The sequence below is a fragment of the Nematolebias whitei genome, chromosome 4, assembly GCF_014905685.2.
Source record: "Nematolebias whitei isolate Nwh7 chromosome 4, NemWhi1, whole genome shotgun sequence".
Taxonomy (NCBI): domain Eukaryota; kingdom Metazoa; phylum Chordata; class Actinopteri; order Cyprinodontiformes; family Rivulidae; genus Nematolebias; species Nematolebias whitei.
Genome location: NC_056501.1, coordinates 11,771,432 through 11,792,538, shown reverse-complemented (window position 1 = coordinate 11,792,538; position 21,107 = coordinate 11,771,432). Strand labels below are relative to the sequence as shown.

Genomic DNA, 21,107 nt, shown 5'->3' with positions numbered 1-21,107 from the left:
ATGTGAGCCGGTGAGCGCCGGGCAGCTGTGCGTGCATCATCGGCACAGTGCCGTTTGGATGGACGCTGCTTGTCTCGCTCGGGTGCGCGTTTAACACCGTTTGAGTGGTGATCGTGCGGTTCTGTTTGACAACAAGATATTTCGCTTACCGTGGTGTCACGTGAGCGTCTGGGCATGTGAAGGAGCGGCGGTGGGTTTAAAAAACCTTTATTTAATGCCACCGGCTCTCTCTGTGTGGAGGATGTGTGTGTAGCGGCTGTGAGCTCATCCGAACTTACAGACTGGCTAAAAACAGGCATTCTGATTTTTGAAAAATCATTTATTTCACTTCCTGTTTCGTTCATACACACATCCCCCGCAGACCGTCATTTCTTAAACCTTCTCCCTCGTGAGCTCTGCGGTTTGTTTGACCCGAGCGCCGTCTGCAGGCGATCTCTGGGGAAACGCTGAAGTGCAGGCTGCCGGGCTGAGGAGGGGTGGTCTCTGGCGGGCGGGGCTGGTGGTGGAGCTGGGCGAGACGAAGCTGCTGCTGCCGTGGAGCGTCGGTGCTTCTGCCTCTGCTCTCGACGATCCTTCCAGCGAGCTGGGGGACGGGATGAGCCGCGCGGCTTGATGAGATGACGTACCGCTTCCGACATCTCCTCCGACTGCTTGGAATTCGCCAGCATGGTCTTCAAGCTGCTTCCGAACAGCGCGTCCGATGAGATGGGGCCCTCCATGAGGTCCTTGTGCAGCTTTTCCGGCAGCAATGGGGAGTGACGGAGCCAGATGGAGCGTTGGATTACCGTCATCCATGAAGCAATCCTCGACAGGCAAACCGTGGAAGCGGCGCACATGTTGAGGACGGCGTCTGCCGATTTACACAGGGAGCTCTTCGTCTCCTCCGGCAGGTCTGAGGCCTCCAGCCTCTTTGACATGCTAAATGCTAACAGCGCCACGTTGTTGTTAGCCGCGGCCGCCTGAAAAGCACACTGGTGGGCTCTGTTGGAGAGCGCGGTCGCCACCTGGTCGTGTTTCCCCGGAGGGACGGGACGCTTCTCCAGCCTGGACATCTTCGCTCTGAAGGCTTCCGCGAGGCTTGGCTCAAGGGGGGGTACCGAGGGAAAGCCCCGCTCGGTGAACCCCTCCACTCTGGTGATGGGGGCGTAAGTGGAGACGGGCGCCCTTAACCTACCAGGACCGGCTGCGGCCTCGTTCCAGTACGCTGTCACCGCAGGAAAACGAGGCCAAATGGGATCAGGACGGCGAGCCGGCGTGGAGCCAAACCTTCCCGCAAGATCATCCGATCTGAGCGGGGGGGGTGAGGGGACGGAGAGCCCCTTAACGCTAGCAGCTTCCCGGATAATGGCGGGCAGCTCCGAGAGGAGCGCGCCCACGGCAGGGAGCGATGTGGTCGCTGAGGCGGGAAACCCCGGGGGAGTCGAGCATCCGCTCGGCCTCCCTCTTTCCAACACTGCGCTCCCCGGGAGGGAACGAGCGTCGGGGCTGCTGCTAGCGTCACCGGTCCCAGAGGAATCATCCGATTCACTCCGAGAGCCGGCGTCGAAGAAATCCATGGCGTCGTCCAGCGAACAGTCTCCCGCCACGGACAGGCAGTCCTCGATGGTAGCCTTAAACAAGGCTGCTCTCCTCTGCCTTTCCTCCGGTGGAAGCTCGTCACAGAGGCGGCAGGAGGAAGCGCGAGCGACGTGGCGGGGACCCAGGCATCCCTCGCAGGTGTCGTGCCGGTCGAAGCTAAGCAAGTAGCCGGTCTTGCACGAGGGACACAAACGGATGGTGCTGGAGCTGGACATCTCGACGAAAAAGGTCAGTTTATTCTTGTTTTATTATGCTTGCTGAAGAAAAACTGGGAGCAGATTACCCGCTCTTAACGTAATTTATACGGATCGGGTGGGGCCCACACAGCAGGTGGGCGTGGACTAATTTTTAGTGCTTATGCTGCGCATAACGGGATAAACCATCAGCGACAGCCTTAAAGGGCGAAGCCTATATGAAATAGAACAGCTACATTATAAAGTGATGTCAAATATTAAAAACTGGAACATGTCTGCATTGGTTTAACATTGAACAACCAGGTTTGTAAAAAATAAAATATAATATTAAAGTTTTTGTGTGAGTGTATGTAATTTGTTTCTGCTATTTAGAAATTTGTGCAGGGGGCACCACTTGGAATCTTCCCCAGGGCACCAAATTGGCTAGGACCAGCACTGGTTGCTTATTAAACATCAGTATCAGACAGCTATTGATCTGAAATAGATAAATATGCTCAACATACAAGATGTGCCTGTAATAAATGTCACACTACTAAGACAGCCAGCCGTTCCATGCATCACGCTTCCCCATGAGCTGCGGACGTTCTCTGATCCTGTTCTGTTCAAAGCCGAACTAAAAACCTATTTATTTAAAATGACTTTTAATGTTTAACCTTTAGTATTTAACTTTTTTTTTTATCTATTTTACCTTCTTTTACTCTGGCTGTGTTTTTAATTTGCACTGATTTATTGTGTCCCGTTTTTATTTGTTTTATCTTGTAAAGCACCTTGGTCAATGCAAGGCGTTGTTGGAAGGTGCTGTAGAAATAAAGTTTATTATTATTATTATCATCACACAAGGTGCCATTATTTTCACTTGAGCACTTGTCCCCCAAAATGTCTGTGCACGCCACCGCACTCGACTTCAGCTTAGACTGTTTTAAAAACGTATCTGCACACTTTACTCAACAAATCTGAGCATCAAATGCACCAATAAATTAAAATTGTTGGGTTTCTACGTCCTAAGTGACTCTTCTGTGGACATTGCCATCGTTCAGTCACTTCATCTGTTTCCACACATTGGCTGCACTTAACAAATTTTGGATTTAAAGACACGTTAGCTATTGATATGAAACCATTCTTCATGACACGACCTTTAATGAATCATTCCACTGAACATTTCCATTAAAACTGTTTCACCTACAGGCCTGAGAACTGCTGGGTGGAGTTATTTTTTAAATATATATATATATATATATATATATATATATACATTTGTATATAAACAAAATCACTATGCAATTGATTTTTCCATTTGCTCAAATTTCCACTTTGTTTCTTGTAAAATACACAGATTAGCTTCACTACTCATTAAGCAACACAAGATTTGGATGAAGGTAACAAACAGGACAAGAAGAAAAAAATGCTTGTGAGCCAAAGTCTATATTTTCTACACCACTATAAATTAGTTACAATATAAACATCAATTTAGCACGTTGTTTTACTCTCACTACATTTTATTTGCAAGAACTGCAGCCTTTTAAGCTGTTCAATATGATAGATATCTTAGACTTACAGCTCACTTTGAGAAAAACAAAGATTTTAAATGCAAGACAATGAAGTTAAATATTGATGCGTTATTACAGCTTTAAAAATGCAGCAATTATTATTATTTTTTTTAATGTACAATGTACTTTCTTGTGCATTTTGTTAAAATATGAAAATTGGAGACTCATGCACACTACACATTTACTGCACCTCAGCAGTTACACTGTAACAAAGAGTGGGACCAAACAAGTACATACAATTTGTCATTTCAGATGCACAACAAGACAGATACAGTATTTTACTTTAAAGTTTACTGCTATTTTATCAAGCCCAGTGAAAAAGTTATATTAGGAAACACATTTTGCACTTTTTTTTTCTTATATTAGATGCTGTTTTGTTTTTTCATTACCGTATTTTTTGGAGTATAAGGCGTACCGGATTATAAAGCGCATTAAGTGAAATAAGTTCATTTTGACAGATTTTTGAGCACCATGTACCATTTAAAATCGGTTTGAGATCAGTAAGCACAACCAGAATTAAAACATAAGGCGCACTGGAGTATAAGACTCAATGTCAGTTTTATTTTTTTTAATTAAAGGATTTTAAGTGCACCTTATAGTCTGAAAAATACGGTAAGAACTTTTTTATTGTGACCAGCTGCTAATTGCTACTGAGTTTATTTACCTACAGAAACAGCCGAAGTGACTGAAAACAACAATGGCCATGTCCACAAAAGAGCCATTAAGTCTGACATTTCTCATGTATTCGTACGTATTTACACTCAGACGTGTTGAGTAAATACTCAGAAATGCATAACTGCATTCCAGAAAAACACATATTTGGAAAACTACAGGAGCCAACTCTTTCAAACTGCACCATTTGATAAAGCTCAGGGTGGTCTTTTTATTGTTTGATCTCATCGCTTATGATGAGAAACTTTTAAAGTTACTCTTTGTTCTTTCTGTTTATGTATTTAGAAACAATTCTTTTTTTTTTCATGTACCTTTTATTTATACAGGTAGTCGCATTGAGCCATGAGAACTCATTTTCAAGAGAGACCTGTTTGGGGAGCAGGGGGGAGTTATGGACCTTGCTCAAGGGCCCAGGGTGGGGCGAGTAAGGATGCTTCACCTACCAAACCCACATTTTTGATGCTGTCGTTACTGGGGATTGAACCGACAATCTTCCGATCACAGGTCCACCTTCTCTAACCTCTGCGCCACCCCCTTATAATTCTGCATCCATTGTGAAGAAAAAGTACTTTCATGATTTACAACATAAACGGAGTCAACAATGCATTCTCAGCACCAGTTAGAAAAATCAATTAACCTACACTGTAAGATCTTAGGGCAGCACGGTGGCGCAACTGGTAGAGCTGCTGCCTCTCAGTGAGAAGGTCCTTGGTTCAAACTCCGGTCCAGGGGCCTTTCTGGGTGGAGTTTGCATGTTCTCTCCGTGCATGCGTGGGTTTTCTCCGGGTACTCCGGTTTCCTCCCACAGACCAAAAACATGCATGTTAGGCTGATTGATAACTCTAAATTGTCCCTAGGTGTGAGTGAGAGAGTGAATGGTTGTTTGTCTCGTTTGTCTCTATGTGGCCCTGTGATGGACTTGCGACCCGTCCAGGGTGTACCCCGCCCCTCGCACAGTGATTGATGGACATGGGCACCAGCGACCCCCGTGACCCAAAATGGAATAAGCGGGTAAAGAAAATGGATGGATGGATGGATGTAAGATCTTATAAAAGAAGAGACTGTTGACAGAAGTCAATAAGAAATCTACATTAGACATTTTAAAGTCCATGTGGTGTGCAAGCTGTTTGGATTTCTGAAGTCAGGAGCGCCCTCTAGTGACTAAAAGTAAACACTGCAGCTGTGAGACTTTTCACACAAACAATACAAAAATAAACAAAAACACAATTTATTGACAACAACAAACTGACTCCTTAAACTCCTGTTTATGTGCACTTTATTTAAATTATTATTACAGCTCTGTGGTCTTATAAAGCATTGCAGGTTGCTACAGTGAGTGGCTTTAAAATATATTCAAATGAAAAAAATACTGGAAGTAATAAGTTATGCTACACTTGTTTACTTATTTTTTTAATATTCTTACAGTAAAATATCACTATTTACAGAGAGGAATAATAAAATGTAAACGAAAACAACAGTTTCATCATTTTAGGTCAAAACTGGAATGAAAAGCATATATTACATATATTAACATTTTGTAAAGATAAAAAACTATTTAGAGGAAAAGAAACTGCAAGAAGTAAGGCTTTGTCCTCTTCGGTTTTTAGTGGTAAGAAGCTTCTTTCCACAGATGTGATTTTGCAAAGCAGAGTTTTGCATGATGCTACATTTTTGTTCCTATTTTAGATTTTATTTGAAAACTCAAGAACCAATGTAACCTTTTATAGTGTTTAAATCCAACAGATAAAAAAAAAGCATTGTACAAGTTGTCAAATTAGATATTTGCTGCAAATACAATTTTTTATAGATGCTTTGTATCTTTTATTCTTAGATGAGCTCATTGATACACTTCTGAGATGTTTTACTACCAGTCTGTTTTTATTTGAAGCACATGCAAAAGTTGTTTTTTAAAGTTAAACTGGCTACAGATGACTACTTTTACTCATTCTACAGTAGCATGTGAAATAATTTGCCTGCTTTCAATTTTTTTATCTGAACATACTGTTTGGTTTCAAGTTTGTGCCAAACTGAGGTTGTACCCAGCATGCATGATGGGTAAAATTGTGTCTACATCAGCTGGGCAGTATTTGCAGTGAAAAGACCTGGATGGTTTTGAGATCAGACCATTTTTAGCTCCCAGCCGCAGCCTGCGTCACGCAGCGTCACTTGTGTCTTGAGCGAACTTGAAGCAGAGTCGGCGTCTGCTCCATGATCCGCAGCAGCAGATTATCGATGTAGTCCTCCAGGTCTCGAACCTGCAGCTTGACCTTTTTCAGCTCGGCCTCACATTTCTCCAGCTGCGCACCCTGCTGATCAGAGGCTGCCTGCTGCTTCTGCAGGTCCATCTCCTGCTGCAGCAGCAGGGAGATCAGCTCCATGTTGGTGAGGTGCTGGTACTGAGCAGCTCGGTCTGCACTCACCTCCTACAGCACAAGAGAACAACCAGCACGGGGCAGATGTTTTTACTAAAACCTGCACAAAGTATTCACTGGATGTACAAACAGCTGATTTACTTTTGTTGTCACCACAATTCAAGATGACCACCACAGCTAATCCACATTAGCTATAGAGCAGGAATATTCAACTGGCGGCCCGTGGGCCACTTCCGGCCGGCGGGTGACTTCAGACCGGCCCACCAATGAGTTCATTAAAAAATATATATATATTTTTTTGGTTTTGGGTTTGGATTTTGGGTTCTGTTTATTACATTTATGATTCAATGCAATAAAACAAACAAATTTAAACGGTAACAGATCATTGTAATACAATAGTTCCTCGCTACTTCGCCGCTCATTTTTATGGCGGCTTTTCAAAATAAGAGTGGACATGACACACAATTGGCTGATTGACGGATGAGCCGCACGAGCAGCATGGAATTAAAAAAAAAGTATTTAAAATTATTTTGCATCTGCGTGCAGGCCACAGCTGCATAAAAAGCTTCCTCCTGCAGCCAGACGCAGGAGAAGCTTCTTCATATGTCCGCTCTGCAGCGAACAAGTGGGCGTGGCCAAGAGTGCTGGCAGGTTGCAGAGGAGGCAGAGAGCTGAAACCATGACATCCTGTGCTCGTTTAGAGCGTTTAGAGTTTAGAAACATTGTTTAGAATATTGCAAGAGTGTGGGAAGGGTTAGCGGTTTTTCACTTATCGCGGGGCTTCAGGGTATGGATCCCCCGTGATAAACAAGAGACTACTGTACTTGGTTTATTTACATAATGACTTTAATCGCTGGATGTCCGGCCCCTGAGCTGCTGTCTTTCAGAAACTGTGGCCCCTGAGCAGTTTTGTTGAATAGCCCTGCTGTAGAGTTATATAAAACACTAGAGGGTGTACTGGTCACATGACCATGTGATTCACTGGAGAGTGGGTGCCAAACCCACTTACAAATGGGGACTGCAATTAAAACCTTTTTCAAAATAAGGGCCAGTTTCAGAATCTACATTAACTCAAATTAGAACATCTTTTCTTGGTCGCAGCTTCCTCAACAAGAGTTTGATTGGTCTCATTTGACATTCTCTGTTGCACTTTTGACATCATAATCAAAGATTATTGAAAAAATTCAAGTAATAAAAGTATTTTTCATTTAACTCATCATCTTTGGGGCCAGGAAAGATGTAAACGAGGGCCACATTTGGCCCCCAAGCCTTGAATTTGACACATGTGCACTAGAGCAACATCAGCCATTACCAAAACTGTCAAATGTTTCACTTGGCGTTTTGACTAAATAGCTATGAGTAGAGCCTGACTATGTAAAAAAATAAAAAAATAAATAAAAAAATTATAATAAAATGTCTGTAATATAATACAATAATATTAAAATATGTATAAAATGTAACAATGCCAGAAAGCTGTGTGTGCTATGGACGTGAGCAACAGATAAGAAAAGGGAAAACAATTTTATCTTATTTACCTCGAAGTGAATGTGATCTGACCAGAATTGAAGCTAATAATAAAAGTAGAGCTGACATAACGGCTGTTAATTATTTTTAATTATGGCTTGTAGATGGTAGCTTCTGTGGCAGATATTGCTAGGCTGTACAGGCTGAATCAACCACAGTTTAGTACAAATTATTACAGAGTACAAGCTGCTAGTGCCTCCGCTAACTGTTTATTATCTGCTGTCTTTGCACAAATTCTGAAAAGTCTTTTTTTAAGCTTCGGTACAGATTAGACACTGATCACTGCAATTAGCTGCAGCTAGCAGAGCCTACATTTACACAATTTACACGTTCAACTTGGCTGCAAATTCATCAACTAGTTGACGTCATAATTAGTCATTCAGTTAAAGAGTCTTTGAATGATCTGAAGTTAGTCATTAATTATTGGCCGACGCTGCGTTCCAGTTACGATGGAATTCAGAACTGGGAAGTCGGAGTGATGTCATCTCTGAGTTGAAAGTGTTGCAGTTTAGCGCTTGTCGTGAAGTCAGAAAAAACATGGACGCTCGCAGCAGTGCCTTTGTTCTTGCTCTTTCGGGGTATAAAAAGTTAAAAAACAGACGTTTTGATGAACGCTTTGGAGGTGGATGAAGGTGCAAAACGTATTCTTGTTTTTTATTGTTTCTTTGTACAAAAAATGACTTTATTACGTTCAGTTTGTCATTTCTATTACAATCTTTGGTCATAGAACACAAGCATAAGTAAAACAGAGGATTTATGACACCAAATATATATTTTCCTTCTATAACATCTAACTGTTTTGCACGATTGTTGTCTGAAATTAACATTAATTATGAATTATGTTAGGTTGTTGTAAAGTTATTAATAATAATGTGATGCAGATCCAGCTGGGCTTGCTGTTAGTTAAATGAATGTTTTGTCGGCTGTGAGTAGACGCCTGTTTTGGGCGCCATCTTAGCTTCTCCACGATGTCACAAATGTAAACAACGGGTGCCACACTAGGGGTAATACAACTCTATGACATTAGCCAATATGTAAATGGCTGCAACTCAGTTAGTTTTACAGATGATGAGCTACAATTAGTTGTGGTAGTAGCTGAGAGTCATCTTCAGCACAAACTTTGAGCTACATCTGGTGAAAATGCACGAAATAGAGCACAAGGTTATTTGTATGGTTAGACTAAAACCAGCAGTAGGCGATAATGAAAGGTGCTCAGCTCACCCTGAATGATGATGAGTTTAAATAAATATGTGACGAGCATTCCTCACTCCTGTGGAAACGATATGGTACTAATAAATTTTACCCCCTCTTTTTATTTGTCTTCTATTTGTAAATAAATATTGATACATCATGTGTTGTTGTTTATCTGAGGTTGAATTTAACTTATTTAGAAACCTGTAAAGGACCAATGTATATTGAATTCTTAAAATACTTGTTTTTACAATGAAGGTACGCTGTATTCTATCGTATTTTCCTGTGTATAAGTCACAGGTTGTTTTTTGTTTTTTTTTGTATAGATTTGTCAGTCCTGCGGCTTACAGTATATATGTTTTTTTTTCCATATTCATAACACAATTTTTGACTGATGCTTTAAATTTTGAAGAACCGCAACAGCGAGTCCTCCCGTGCATGCTTGCTTCACTCAGCTGGTGCAGGCGAAGGAACGCTGGATGGATGGATGGATGGATGGATGGATGGATGGATGGATGGATGGATGGATGGATGGATGGATGGATGGAATGGATGGATGGATGGATGATGGTGTTGCACCGCCCAGGCAAAATGAAGCTGTTTTGACCATTAAATAAACACATAATAAAAGCGACGGGTCAGCGGTGAAGAATAATAAATGCGACTTAAATATGTCTTTTTCCTCTTCCTGATGCTTTTTGTTTTGACTGATGCGATTTATATTCCAGAGCAACTTATACGCCGGAAAATACAGTATTACATGTGTACATTTCAAGGCAAGATAAGGTTTGAACGTTCTTAGCTAGGCAAAAAAAAAAATGAGTTCAACCCATAAGAAAACCATTGAAATCAGTGTTTCAGTAAGCTTTTGTCTGTGTGTGAAAGTCAAACAACCTAACACTGACTGGGTGTTTTACCAGTACCTACCTGACTCTTCTCAGGTTCAGGTGCGGCCTGATGGGCGGAGCGTCCCGGGTTTATGGTAGATTTTAGCTTCTCGAGGACCGAACGACTCTCTTTCTTCTCAGACTGGCTGGTTGTTAATGGTTTCACTGGATGAGATCTGCAAATCAAACAGGTCAGGGCTAACTTTTCAACTCTCGTTTTTTTTTATGAGAGCACAACTTATGCCCGCATCATGAATGATTCATCGTGTCCCATCGATGAGGTAAAGCTGCATATCTTTGGATCAGTTAATGTTGTAAAAGCTAAAACCAATCAACAAATCAAAATCATCGAGTTTTCAAACAAAAGTAATCAGTGATCCTGTCTTTAATGTGTTTTTTAAACAATTAAAACGGCCTTTATGTCCCTCAAATTACCAACCCAAGTTGTGTTCTGCCTGCTCTCCTTAGTATTTTAAAAATATCTATTTTTAAAGTTTGCACCTCCTTTTATTGCTCATTGGGGAGTGCTGAACACACATCTACAATAATGTTTCTTATCTATCTCATGTCTTTTATGTGTATTACTGTAGTGTGAATCTCACTTGTTTTTCAGCAAAATAACCAACTTTAGACAGCAAATTATAGCCAAATAGCATTTTCAACTGGAAACTTAAACATGAGATGAATAACATAAGCGTGAAGCAAAGCCAGAAGCAATGCAGCAGCTGTCATCCAATCAGATTGGATGAATTATAAAACGTAAATCCAGTCATGTGCTCAACATTAAACATAACAAACCAGCATGACAGGAAGCAAAAATATCACAGCATTCAAAGCGAAAAATAAAAAGTGTTTTGCTGTTTAAAACCCGAGTCGTGTCTTGGTGTGGGGGCTCTCACCTGCTCTCCTGATGGGGCAGGCTGCTAGCAGGCTGTGTCTCCTCAGGTAAAAGTGAGTGCCGTGCATCGACCAGCAGCTGGTCAGAGCTGAAGGTGGTGGAGAAGGAGGGGGTGCAGGACCCAGTCACAGAGGAGCCAGCTCCACCACCGAGCCCCGTGACTGGGGGATGTATGAGGGGGCAACAGGCAGGGGCAGAAGGGGTAGGGGGACAGCAGAGTTGAGGCTCTTGCAAAGATTCCCCAATCTTTGTTTTGGAGGGGGTTCTGCAGCTCGGTGCAACTTTTGCATGGAGATCTTCAAAACTCATCCCAGAGGTCTGTTCTTCTACATGTGATGCTGTGTGTTCCTTTGAACACATGTGTGATTGAGTTTTAGACACACTTTGATGTGTGTTTTCACTAACGGGGCAAACTTTAAGCACATCTGTCAGTTCTAATGCTTGTAGGGAGGACAGGACTGATTTAGAGGGCTGATAAGATGAAGGTCCTTCACTGACTTCTGAAAGGTTCTGGACGAGAGATAAAAACTGCTCAAAGTCTCTGTCTGTGTATCTGCTTTGGCTGCTTGTGCTGTCACTGCTGCTCTGTCGGGACAATCCTTTTGGTCGTATTCGTGCACTAACAACCCCTGAATATGACTCAGTCTGGCTAGGTTTGACTAACTTGTCTTCTAGGTTTCCATTGAAATCACCATCACTTCCTATGAGTTCTTCTCTACACTCAGTTTTAATGTCTAACAAATTAAATGTTGGGTTTTGTGAAATGGTAGCAGCAATACTTTTACTATTTTCCTTGCTGTGATCATGTGAAGCAACATTGTTCAGTTCGTGTCGGCAATCGTGGCAGTTGTCTTTGCAAACTGGAGGCACTTTGCACATCTTTCTAGAAGACATAGTTATTTCAAAAGAGGAGTTCATTGCAGGTATGTAGGTGTCCTTTAAAGTGAACATGTCCTCAGCTTGGGTTTCCTTGTAGTAGATCTCAGCCGGTGGATGCTCTGTTGGAAAAGTCCCGTTCGAATTGTCGATGCTTTTGTCAATACCCACTGCCTCTGATTGAGGAGATCCGTCAGAATCAATAAAACTAAAGTCTGAGTTGTTTACGTTCATGTTCAGATCTCCGAGCGTTAGCGAGAACGATATGTTGTTGTTAAGGCATGAAGTTTCACACAAGTTAGTTTCTTTCATCTCCTCTGCTGGAGTGTAAGAAATGTCCGGTACCTTGGAGGGAGTAATGGATGGCACGCTGTAGAGGTCGCCAACACATCTGTCATTATCAAAGAGTCTTTTAGATGCGTTCTTGACCAGGGTCTTATCACAAGCGATTTCCTCAGCATTCAGTGAGAAGTGATGAGTATTTACTCTTTGCTGTCCGTAAGTCGTAACCCTTCTGCACACACGCCCATAGAGGTCCTGCTCAAACAACATCCCTCCCCAGCAGTTGGTTTCATCTTCCAGAGGTTCATACTTGAACTTTTGGAGCCTCCCTTCAGACGTGCATCCAAGAGATTTACTGTCTGTGTGCGGCTGGGTGTGAGCGCTGAGGGAGTCGCTGCTTGTCTGAGGGTCAGGGGAAAAACTGTTTCTTTTGGATTCGCTCTCTCTTCCACGCTGTAGCGAGGCCACGCCAGTCTGAGACAGGAGGTAGGCTTCCTTATGAACCGCCAGCTCCTGGCCTCTATGCAGCCACCCATCTGAGAAAATCTCGTTCACCGGAGTTCTCAAAAGTCTCCTCGGAGGTAAAGGCGGAGGCTCGTCTTTGCATGTTCGAGTTTCTTGTGCATAGTTGCAGCCAAAGTCGTCAAGCGGATGGTAACTACGTTTACAACATAAAGTCGGGCTGGCTCTTGGCTGTTCTGGAGGGAATCTAGCTTTAGGGGAGTTGAGTCTGCTTGAGGCAAAGGCGTCAAATGAGTCGTCCCAGTTCTCTGCATTTCCAGATGCAGAGCAAGGGGCGGAGTGATTGGGGAAGTCAGCTGTGGCTTCTGAGGGTGATAACGCAGGGAGTGATATCTGCTTAGCTACTGGCCTGGGGCGCTCCCGCTTTAAGGAAACCCTATTTGTGGCACTAACTTTAATATCAGAACTGGGTGTGCAGAGCTGAGCAGGCAGGGTGGTGTAAAGCAGAAGTGGGGAGCCAGACGAGGAGCATGGTGCAACAGAGGACATCTCTGACTCTTCTGCTACGAGCTCCTCAAAAAAGGGGTTGCGCTGAATACATGGAAGGAAGGGATTTGAAGGAGAGAGGGGAGTTGACGATGGGGAAGAGGAAGGAGTGAAGGGACTGATGTGACTGTGGTCATCAGGTAGGACCTGACTAGAAGGGGAAGTGGAGGGATGGGAGCACTGGGGAGGCACAGGGGAGCAAGGAGAGAGGGAAGGGGGTACGTCTGAGCTGCTTTCTACCTTAGGAGAAACTTCCAGCCTGTGAAAATAGGGCACAATAGTCCTCTTAGTTAATCAGGTGCCAGGTTACCAATGGGGAACATCGATGTACACAGAATATTTGACATCCCTCAACAAAATAAAAGGACTAACTTCAGTCCAAAAACTCAGGCAGACGTAAAAACAAGCCAAAGAAATTTGCAAAAAAAAAAAAAAGCAATCAACCAAAATTAAAAGCTGAAGCATTGTAGCCATTCGAGCACCCTGTCATCTCCTGTGTTGAGTGAGCTCATATCAACATTTGTTTTTTTCCTCCAAACCCACTGATCACAGTTTTGATAAAGAAGCACATCAATGCTGAAGGGCTAATTGAGATAACAGCGTGGTTTTAAAATGGACAAAAGTTAATGAGAGTAATTTTCAAACAAGGAAAGAGCAGAACAAACACCTGACTTGGCACATCCGGCTGAAAATAAGCCTACAGTGTGTTCCGGTAAAAATTAAAAGCATCGATGAGTGTGAAGCTCAGCAGTGATTCGGTAAATGATCTGTACTCACCTTGGCTTGTTCTGGGGGTCACTGGAGCCAAACCAGCCTCTGAACTTCCCCTCAGATGCAGACCCAGCCTGGTTAAGGTCAGACTTAGATGGAAGAGAATCACTCCTTCCTGTAGAGAATAAAGTCTTTCTTAATTTCCTTCCTTTGTCAGGTGAACTTCCAGCTGACGAGACAATCTGCACCGCAGCCTGCACAGGACGGTCCCCAGGCTGAGCTTCCAGAGCTGGACCAGACGACGCCTGATCCTCCTTTTCTTCCTCCTCTTTCTTCAACTTGTCAAAGGACCAGCGTCGGCCCTCTGCAAAGGAACCTTTGTCCTCACTTCTTTTGGTAAGGTTCTGCAGAGAGCGAGACAGCGGTGAGCATTTCTCCAGTAGAACCAGTTTAGACTGGAGCGCTCCAGAGCTTTTGGGAGTCGAAGGCTCTGAATCGTAAACGTGGCTACCGTTTATACACAAAGAGGACTTGGACTGAGTCATGGTGCGACCCTTGAGAGACTCCACTGCAGCATTTGTTCGAGGGAAAGCCGTTGTGATCTTACTGGCCTCATCGCTGAAGGCCCGCTTGTGTGTGAGGATCTTTGTGGTGTGCTGGCTGGTGAGCACTGTTGGGAAAACACAAGAAGACAATGTTTCTAAACTCTAAACACTCTAAAAGAGCACAGAATGTCATGATTTCAGCTCCCTGCCTCCTCTGCTCTTTGCCACCTGCAAGTGCTCTTGGCCACGCCCACTTCTCAGCTCTGCACAGTGAACAGTTGATCAGCTGCAGCAGGAAGTTTATACTGCAGCATGGGCTGCAAAGAGGTGCAGGCGGTGCTATACAATTTTAAATAATTTATTTTAACTAAAAATTCTATACCGATCGTGCGGCTCATCCATCAATCAATGAACTGTGTGTCATGTCCACTCTTATTTTGAAAAACCGCAATAGAGCAAGTCTACGATAAACAAACCCCGAAGTAGAGATGGACTACTGTAATGTTACATTTTCGGTCTGAATCTCTGACACAGATGTGGAATTTATTTGCAAAAAGCAACATTTTGTTGCTATAGAAGTCATTATTTCAGCACAGTTTACTTGTTGATTTGTTTTAGTTGTTGGAATGAAAGTTGCTTCAGTGTTGGAGCTTGGAAAAAAAGAGGAACCCTGTTAAATTTATCTGTTTGTGGCTTTAAGCATAAAAGCAACATCAATAGTTCAGAATTGAACAGGAACATTTAAACCACGAGATCACTTTCCAAAACTCATTGCACTGATAAATACCCTGTGGAGTTCAAAGACCTTGTCTGAACCAGTTTACAGCTTGTTTTGACCACATTAAAGACTGTTCATCTTGACAAAAGACCTTTAATTTATCGAATGGATATTTGTTTTATGAACACATTCAGCCACAGTTGCTAGTCAAAATAGATGGAAAGCTCCAAACCAGGAACTAAGTTCACAGATTACTGCTTACGCTGTCAAGAGTGAAGAGTTTAGATCTTGGAACAGGAACTATTTCAAATCATTACATTTGCATTTTACTTTTGCTTCTCCTGATTAGGTTTATTTAAGCCCTTTAAAGTGAAATTTGGGAAACTATGATGGTTAAAATTTTAAAAGTAAATCCACATAATAATCAAAGTTCATGCTCAATAATCCAGGTAGACAATCCAACAAAGTTAAATCAGGTCCTCCGGACGGTTCATTTTTGTTGAAATGTTTCGTTTCGGATCTGATTTATTGGACCAGTTTGGACCAATGCAACCAGTTTGATAGTGTTAAGATGGTTTCTGGAGCCCGCTCTCTCCCTCGTCAACTTGTTTGAGGCAGTCATGGCCAAAATGGTTCAAAACTGGTTGATCCACTATGTGAAGGTGCTACTTATAACACCAAGTTTGTTGCGGCTCCTCGGATTGATGAAGTCTTTTGGATGAAAGACAAAACGTTTCAACAAAAAGAAACCATCCAGTGGACCTGACTTAACTTTGTTGGATCCATATAATATTTTAAAATACAGCTGGAGGCACACTTTGTTAACAAGTGTTCCAGTTTTGAGGAACTCCTCTGGTCGCCTCTGTTTCAGATATACACAGACTTCTGTTGGGATTGACTTTGCACATTTGAACCAATAACAGGAACTAACAAGTGATCGGACCTGTAGTTTTGACTGAAACTTCAGTGGAGCTTTCTGTTAGTTTCGTTGTGTTGAACCTGGTTCTCTTGGTGTAATGTGTGGGTCTTATTAAGGTCTTGTATTTGGTCCTCACTAACTCCTGAGTGAAAACCTGCAGTCGTGGCCTGTTTAGCTGCCAAGGACTTGAATGAATGAATGATGCGTACCTTTTTTAGCTAAGTCTGTTTCTCCGTAGTGGGTGTCCACTCTCACTTTGCTTGTGTAGATGGGGGAGCTGGGGGGGTCTGACAGCAGATCCAGACTGGGCGGAGGGCCAAGGTTATCGCTGGCCATGGAAGACATGCTACTCTCTGAAGCCAGCGATGAGCATGACCTGGTGTCGGATGACTTTCGCATCCTTCCTTTGAAGAAGTCCTTCATCTTGCTCTTCTTCTCCTCTGGTATCTCCACACCCTGTGACTCCACCATACCCTCCTCTCCAAACGGCTGCCCCACGGACCCTGACAAGGCGGCATAGCGTCCCGGCACAATGGCGGAGGAGGACTCCACGTCCCCCCTCTTCCTCCCCGTGACGCGATCCTTGAGCTTTCCGAACGCGGAGCGAGGTTTGTCCTTCATGGTGAGGTCGAACATGCTGGCTGTCATGTTGTTGCGGGTGAACTGGACCGTCACCTGAAGCGCACCACGTTCCTTCTCTTTTCTTCCCGCCTTGGAGTTGAGCTTGAACCATCTGCAGAAAAACAAGGGAGCATTATGATCTGCAATATAAAATTATCTGCTTCTTGTTTTGTTTGTTGTCAATCAAAGCTGAGACAGTAAAGTGTAAAGACTTCTTGGTGAAGCTCTCCAAATATCACAGAATCCTCCCAGAGCAGCTTAAACGCTGCCTTTAACAAATTGTTTTATCATTTTCATAGCAGGAAATCTCAACCCAAGTTTTACTAGAAAAATACAGATGATAAGTAAAAAACACATGAGGGATCAACCAATGGAATCCACCCTTTCTGTCCTTGCCTCTCCAGCTTTTTGAGTGGACCTCAGAAAACATATGGAGCCAAAACTACCAGCAGGAATTCACTGGAGGGCGGAGAACCCACGATTAAAGCCAGATGTGTTGTAATGTTTTACTCTTTTCTGCTCTTCAGTGTTTCACATAACAGCGAGTGCAGTTATGTCACTTGCTGTCGCTTAAAAAAAAAAACCATCAGGTATTCTAGAAAATGATTTATCATAAATTACAACTATAAAAATGTTGAGAACTTTTGAAGTTAATACTATCTAAAATTATTTATCTTGAATATAAGTTGAAAGTATGTTGAGCTGACATGTATTCATGAGTGTGATACAATCTTTTAGTTATAATAAATCTCAAGATTCTTCTTTTTTTTTTTTTTTTTTTGTTGGAACAAAATAAACCACTTGCAGACAAACAACACATTCCAAAGTTTTCCTGACCCAGAGAAGTGAACTCACCACCACTGATTTTCAAACAGGCCTAAAAATGCACGTGTTTGTACGGTGGAAAGACCACTAATGGTGCTTTTGATTGAATTGGCGAGTCAGCCAAAGTTAATGCTCTGCAAAAGGCATTAAAATGATGGTGGACATTTTCAAGGCATGACAGTGAGTAATCTAAAGCAGAACTTCACAAAAATAGTCTCTCATGTTCCCCTTGGCTACAACCTGCACTGCTTTTCTTATATTAATATTTAATCTTTTTGTAAGATTCCGCTTTGCCAATGAGTTTTAAAGTGTTCAGATGGGGGTTTTTTTTGTTTTGTGTGATGAACAACACCTGCTGTAGATACAGTAGCTCTTTGAATGATTTCATTTTAGAGAAATGGAGTTTAATTCTGATTGGGCTGACAAACAAACATGTACTCCAAGTGGGGTCTAGACCAAAGCTGCTATTAAAATCATTTCAGTCTCAAAAGTTTCCCAAGCTGAACCTGAGGTGAGGACTGGGAGAAAGTGGAAGGCTTATAGGAGGCAGTGGACCTAGCAGAGTCAAGACTTTGTCATAAAGTGCTGTACTGTAGTGGGAATTGATGGCAAGAGACCATAGGCAGGATTAACATCACCAAATTAAAAGGTAAAAAAAAAAAGGCAGGGACTGATCCAGAAGAAGATGAAGTTGAGGAGGAACAGGAAGCCAAATGGTAGGATTGAGGCAATGGGGCGTATGGATAAGATGGTAACAGGCACTGGAGAGGAAAGTCTCATTGACCATGACTTGGAAAGCAGAATACTACATCAAGTTTCTCATCCAATTAGAATATTACATACAGCCCAGTCCATCCAACCTATGTTGTTGGGACAAGACAGAAATACCAGGCACCCTGTGCCAACTAGAAAACAGCTGTCTCAGAGCACAGGACAACTACTGGTGGTGGCATGAATAGGTGTCAAAACTGAGTCAAGTCTACCTGTTGTGCCACTGACCAGAGCAAACACCTCAAACCATTGTTCGAGCAGGAGAACCATACAACTGCAAATCAAAGGCTTCACAGGGCTTCATGGGAGCAGTACATGACTGGCAAATGAAGAATCATATTTCTAGAGAACATCCCAAAAACCAGTCTCAGACTGGACACTTTTGGAAAAACAAAACAAGTAGTTGTGTTAGTGTTAACATTGCCCTGCATGGGAGGAGAAGATGGAAGAGGATATCAAGAGAAAGAGGGGAAATACACCAAGCTAAAAGATTACCACAGACAGGGGTGGTGTACTCAATGTATGCCCAACCAAGATAGGGACATTGTAGGAAGTATGAGGCTACAGCCTCCTGGGTGTTACAGTAACATGTAAAAAGTCGTCACAGCCTCAGACTGAGAAGCCCTCAAGATGGTTGTGGATCATGAGGGACAGGCAGTGGGTTAATGCTTCTTGGACACAGACTGTGAATTGATCACTCCCGGTGGGATCATATGGAAGAGAGGGTCTGATGTTGAAACACCAAACACCCCCAGATGATGTGTCCAAGAGCATCAATAGACGTATGCAAAAACTGTCAAAGCAGTTCAAGCAAAGACTATATTATAAACATTTATAACGTTGTCAATTCTCTTTATACAGATGTTCCAGTGGAAATATTAAAATATTCCTGCAGGAAATGCACCAGGAAATGCACTTGCAAATAAGAATAAAGTTCAATGTAAATGCCTGTAATGCCAAACTGACGGTGATGTAAAAGTTTGTAAAACAGCTTTCGCATGAATCACTGTACAGCAGTCCCTGGCTGCTTCGCGGTTCGACTTTCGCAGACTCACTCTTTCGCAGGTTTTCAACGTAAGATTGTGCACGGCACACGATTGACTGATTAATGGAAGGCGACCAACCAGAGCGTTATGCTCTGTCTCCCGGGCGTTGAATGGCTCAGTAACCATAAGCCTTTTCGCTGTGCTCTTTTGAACATATGTTGCTACAATTACGTAGGTTTAAGAGTTTAGAAAATTGTTAAGAACATTACAAAAGTGTGGGAAGGGTTTATAAAGCTTTAATATATATATAAATACTAAAATAAATATAACATCCCTACTTCATGGATTTTCACTTATCGCGGGGGTTATGTTCCAGACACCCTCGTGATAAGTGAGGGAACTCTGGATATTTTTAGACTGGAGTTGTTTTCAAACAGCCTTAAGATCAGATCTTCTGTCTGGTGAGAATTAAACCGCTGACGAAACAATGTACAGCAGGTAAGATATTAATTGTTTTCCAGGGGGCGGCTTTAGCCCAGTGGAGGTTGTGTTTTAGTTTGAGTTGAAGGATTGGAGGTTTTGTTTATCAGTGTATGAACGAGAATAAAAAAGTGTATATCTTCTTCTTCTTTCGGCTTTTCCATCTTCAGCGGTCGCCACAGCGTCATCCTTCTCCTCACTCTGTCCTCAAAAGTGTGCCTATAAGGTGTAAATATAATAAAAGTGTGTGTCTGTGTAATAATACAGAAAGTTGCTTATCAGTAAAAACAAAACAAATCTCTGAGGACATGTCCAGCCTCCAGCTCAATACAATGACCCCTCTTCTCTTCTGTCACATCTTCTGACCCTTCACATAACACCATGAAGAAAGTGGGTTTCTAATGAAAACGTTTTGTTAAAAAGGCCTGTGAGCAGACTGTGTATCTTTTTGAAACAGAGCCTGAAGGAATGACATTTTTATATCTGTAATGATTTTCTGTCTGAAAGCATGACCTGGGCCACAGACAACAACTCATCTTGTCTGAACCTCTCTGCTGAATCAGAGCACATGCCGGATTTAAAATGTCCCGGAGCTTCGCCTGCTGCATCTGCTTTTTGAAGATGATGAATAAAAATCCTGGAGTCATTGTCACCCACAAAGACCACAACAACTATGACAATAAATTCAACCTACTCCTCTCTTGGACACAATCCGTCCTGGAATATCTTGTCCAGGGGGACGATGGTTTGACCCAGAAACACGTCCAGTCCGATGAGCACCCGGTGCATGACGGTGAGGACCAGGTCCCCGCTCCCCGGCGGGTACGCGCTCCGGCCCCCGGTCTCCAGGATCCCGGGCAGCAGCTCGAAGCAGCACTCCTCGTTCCACGCGGGCATCTCCGCCTTCTCCACCAGCCCCGTGGTGTATTTCTCCTTCCCCACCTGGATGATGGTGTAGAGGTAGCGGCTGCCGTGCTTGCCCTTGGTGCGCAGTCCCCTCGCGCGGAGGACCGTGACATTGACATGCGTGGGCACCCACCTCTGATCATCGTCTAGATCTATTAATGACATCATCTTGTTCCACTGCGCCCAGACTCGACTTTAGTCCCCAAACAGTCCCTCAGCGATGAGTGTGATCAGATGATTGGGAGGTCATCCATCCCCCACTTCTTTATTCCTCCATGCGCCAGAGTTTCCGAGCTGCGCAGAAACACCTCCCTGCAGAATAATCTCCAAACCCTTCCACCGATCCTCGGTCAGATCCGCAGTCTGCTTCTCCTGCACGACCTCCTGCAGCCTGAGTCACGTTAGGAGTCCTGCAGGTCGCATCAGTTCATGGTCCGGATTCTGCTGGTTGTGCTCGGCTCAGTCCGCCCTCCTGCTCAGCTGCAGGGCCGCAGGCAGGGAGGGGGAGCGGGGGGGATCTGCCGCAGAGTTAAAGAGAAACAGACACCACGAGCTCCACCAGAACAGCTGATCTGAGGTCTGTGAGCGACCAGGCT

General features: G+C 43.3%; 1 protein-coding gene across 1 annotated transcript; it reads right to left on the bottom strand.

The window, feature by feature from the left end:
* Positions 1-5,920: 5,920 nt before the first annotated feature.
* On the bottom strand, positions 5,921-20,679 carry LOC119408666. The gene is made up of 6 exons (XM_037675508.1): positions 20,300-20,679; positions 16,132-16,655; positions 13,807-14,410; positions 10,865-13,288; positions 10,006-10,141; positions 5,921-6,414 (listed from the first exon to the last, which is right to left on the bottom strand). Exons 1-6 carry the CDS (start codon positions 20,677-20,679, stop codon positions 6,154-6,156), a joined length of 4,329 nt encoding a protein of 1,442 aa, XP_037531436.1. The 3' UTR covers positions 5,921-6,153.
* Positions 20,680-21,107: the final 428 nt, after the last annotated feature.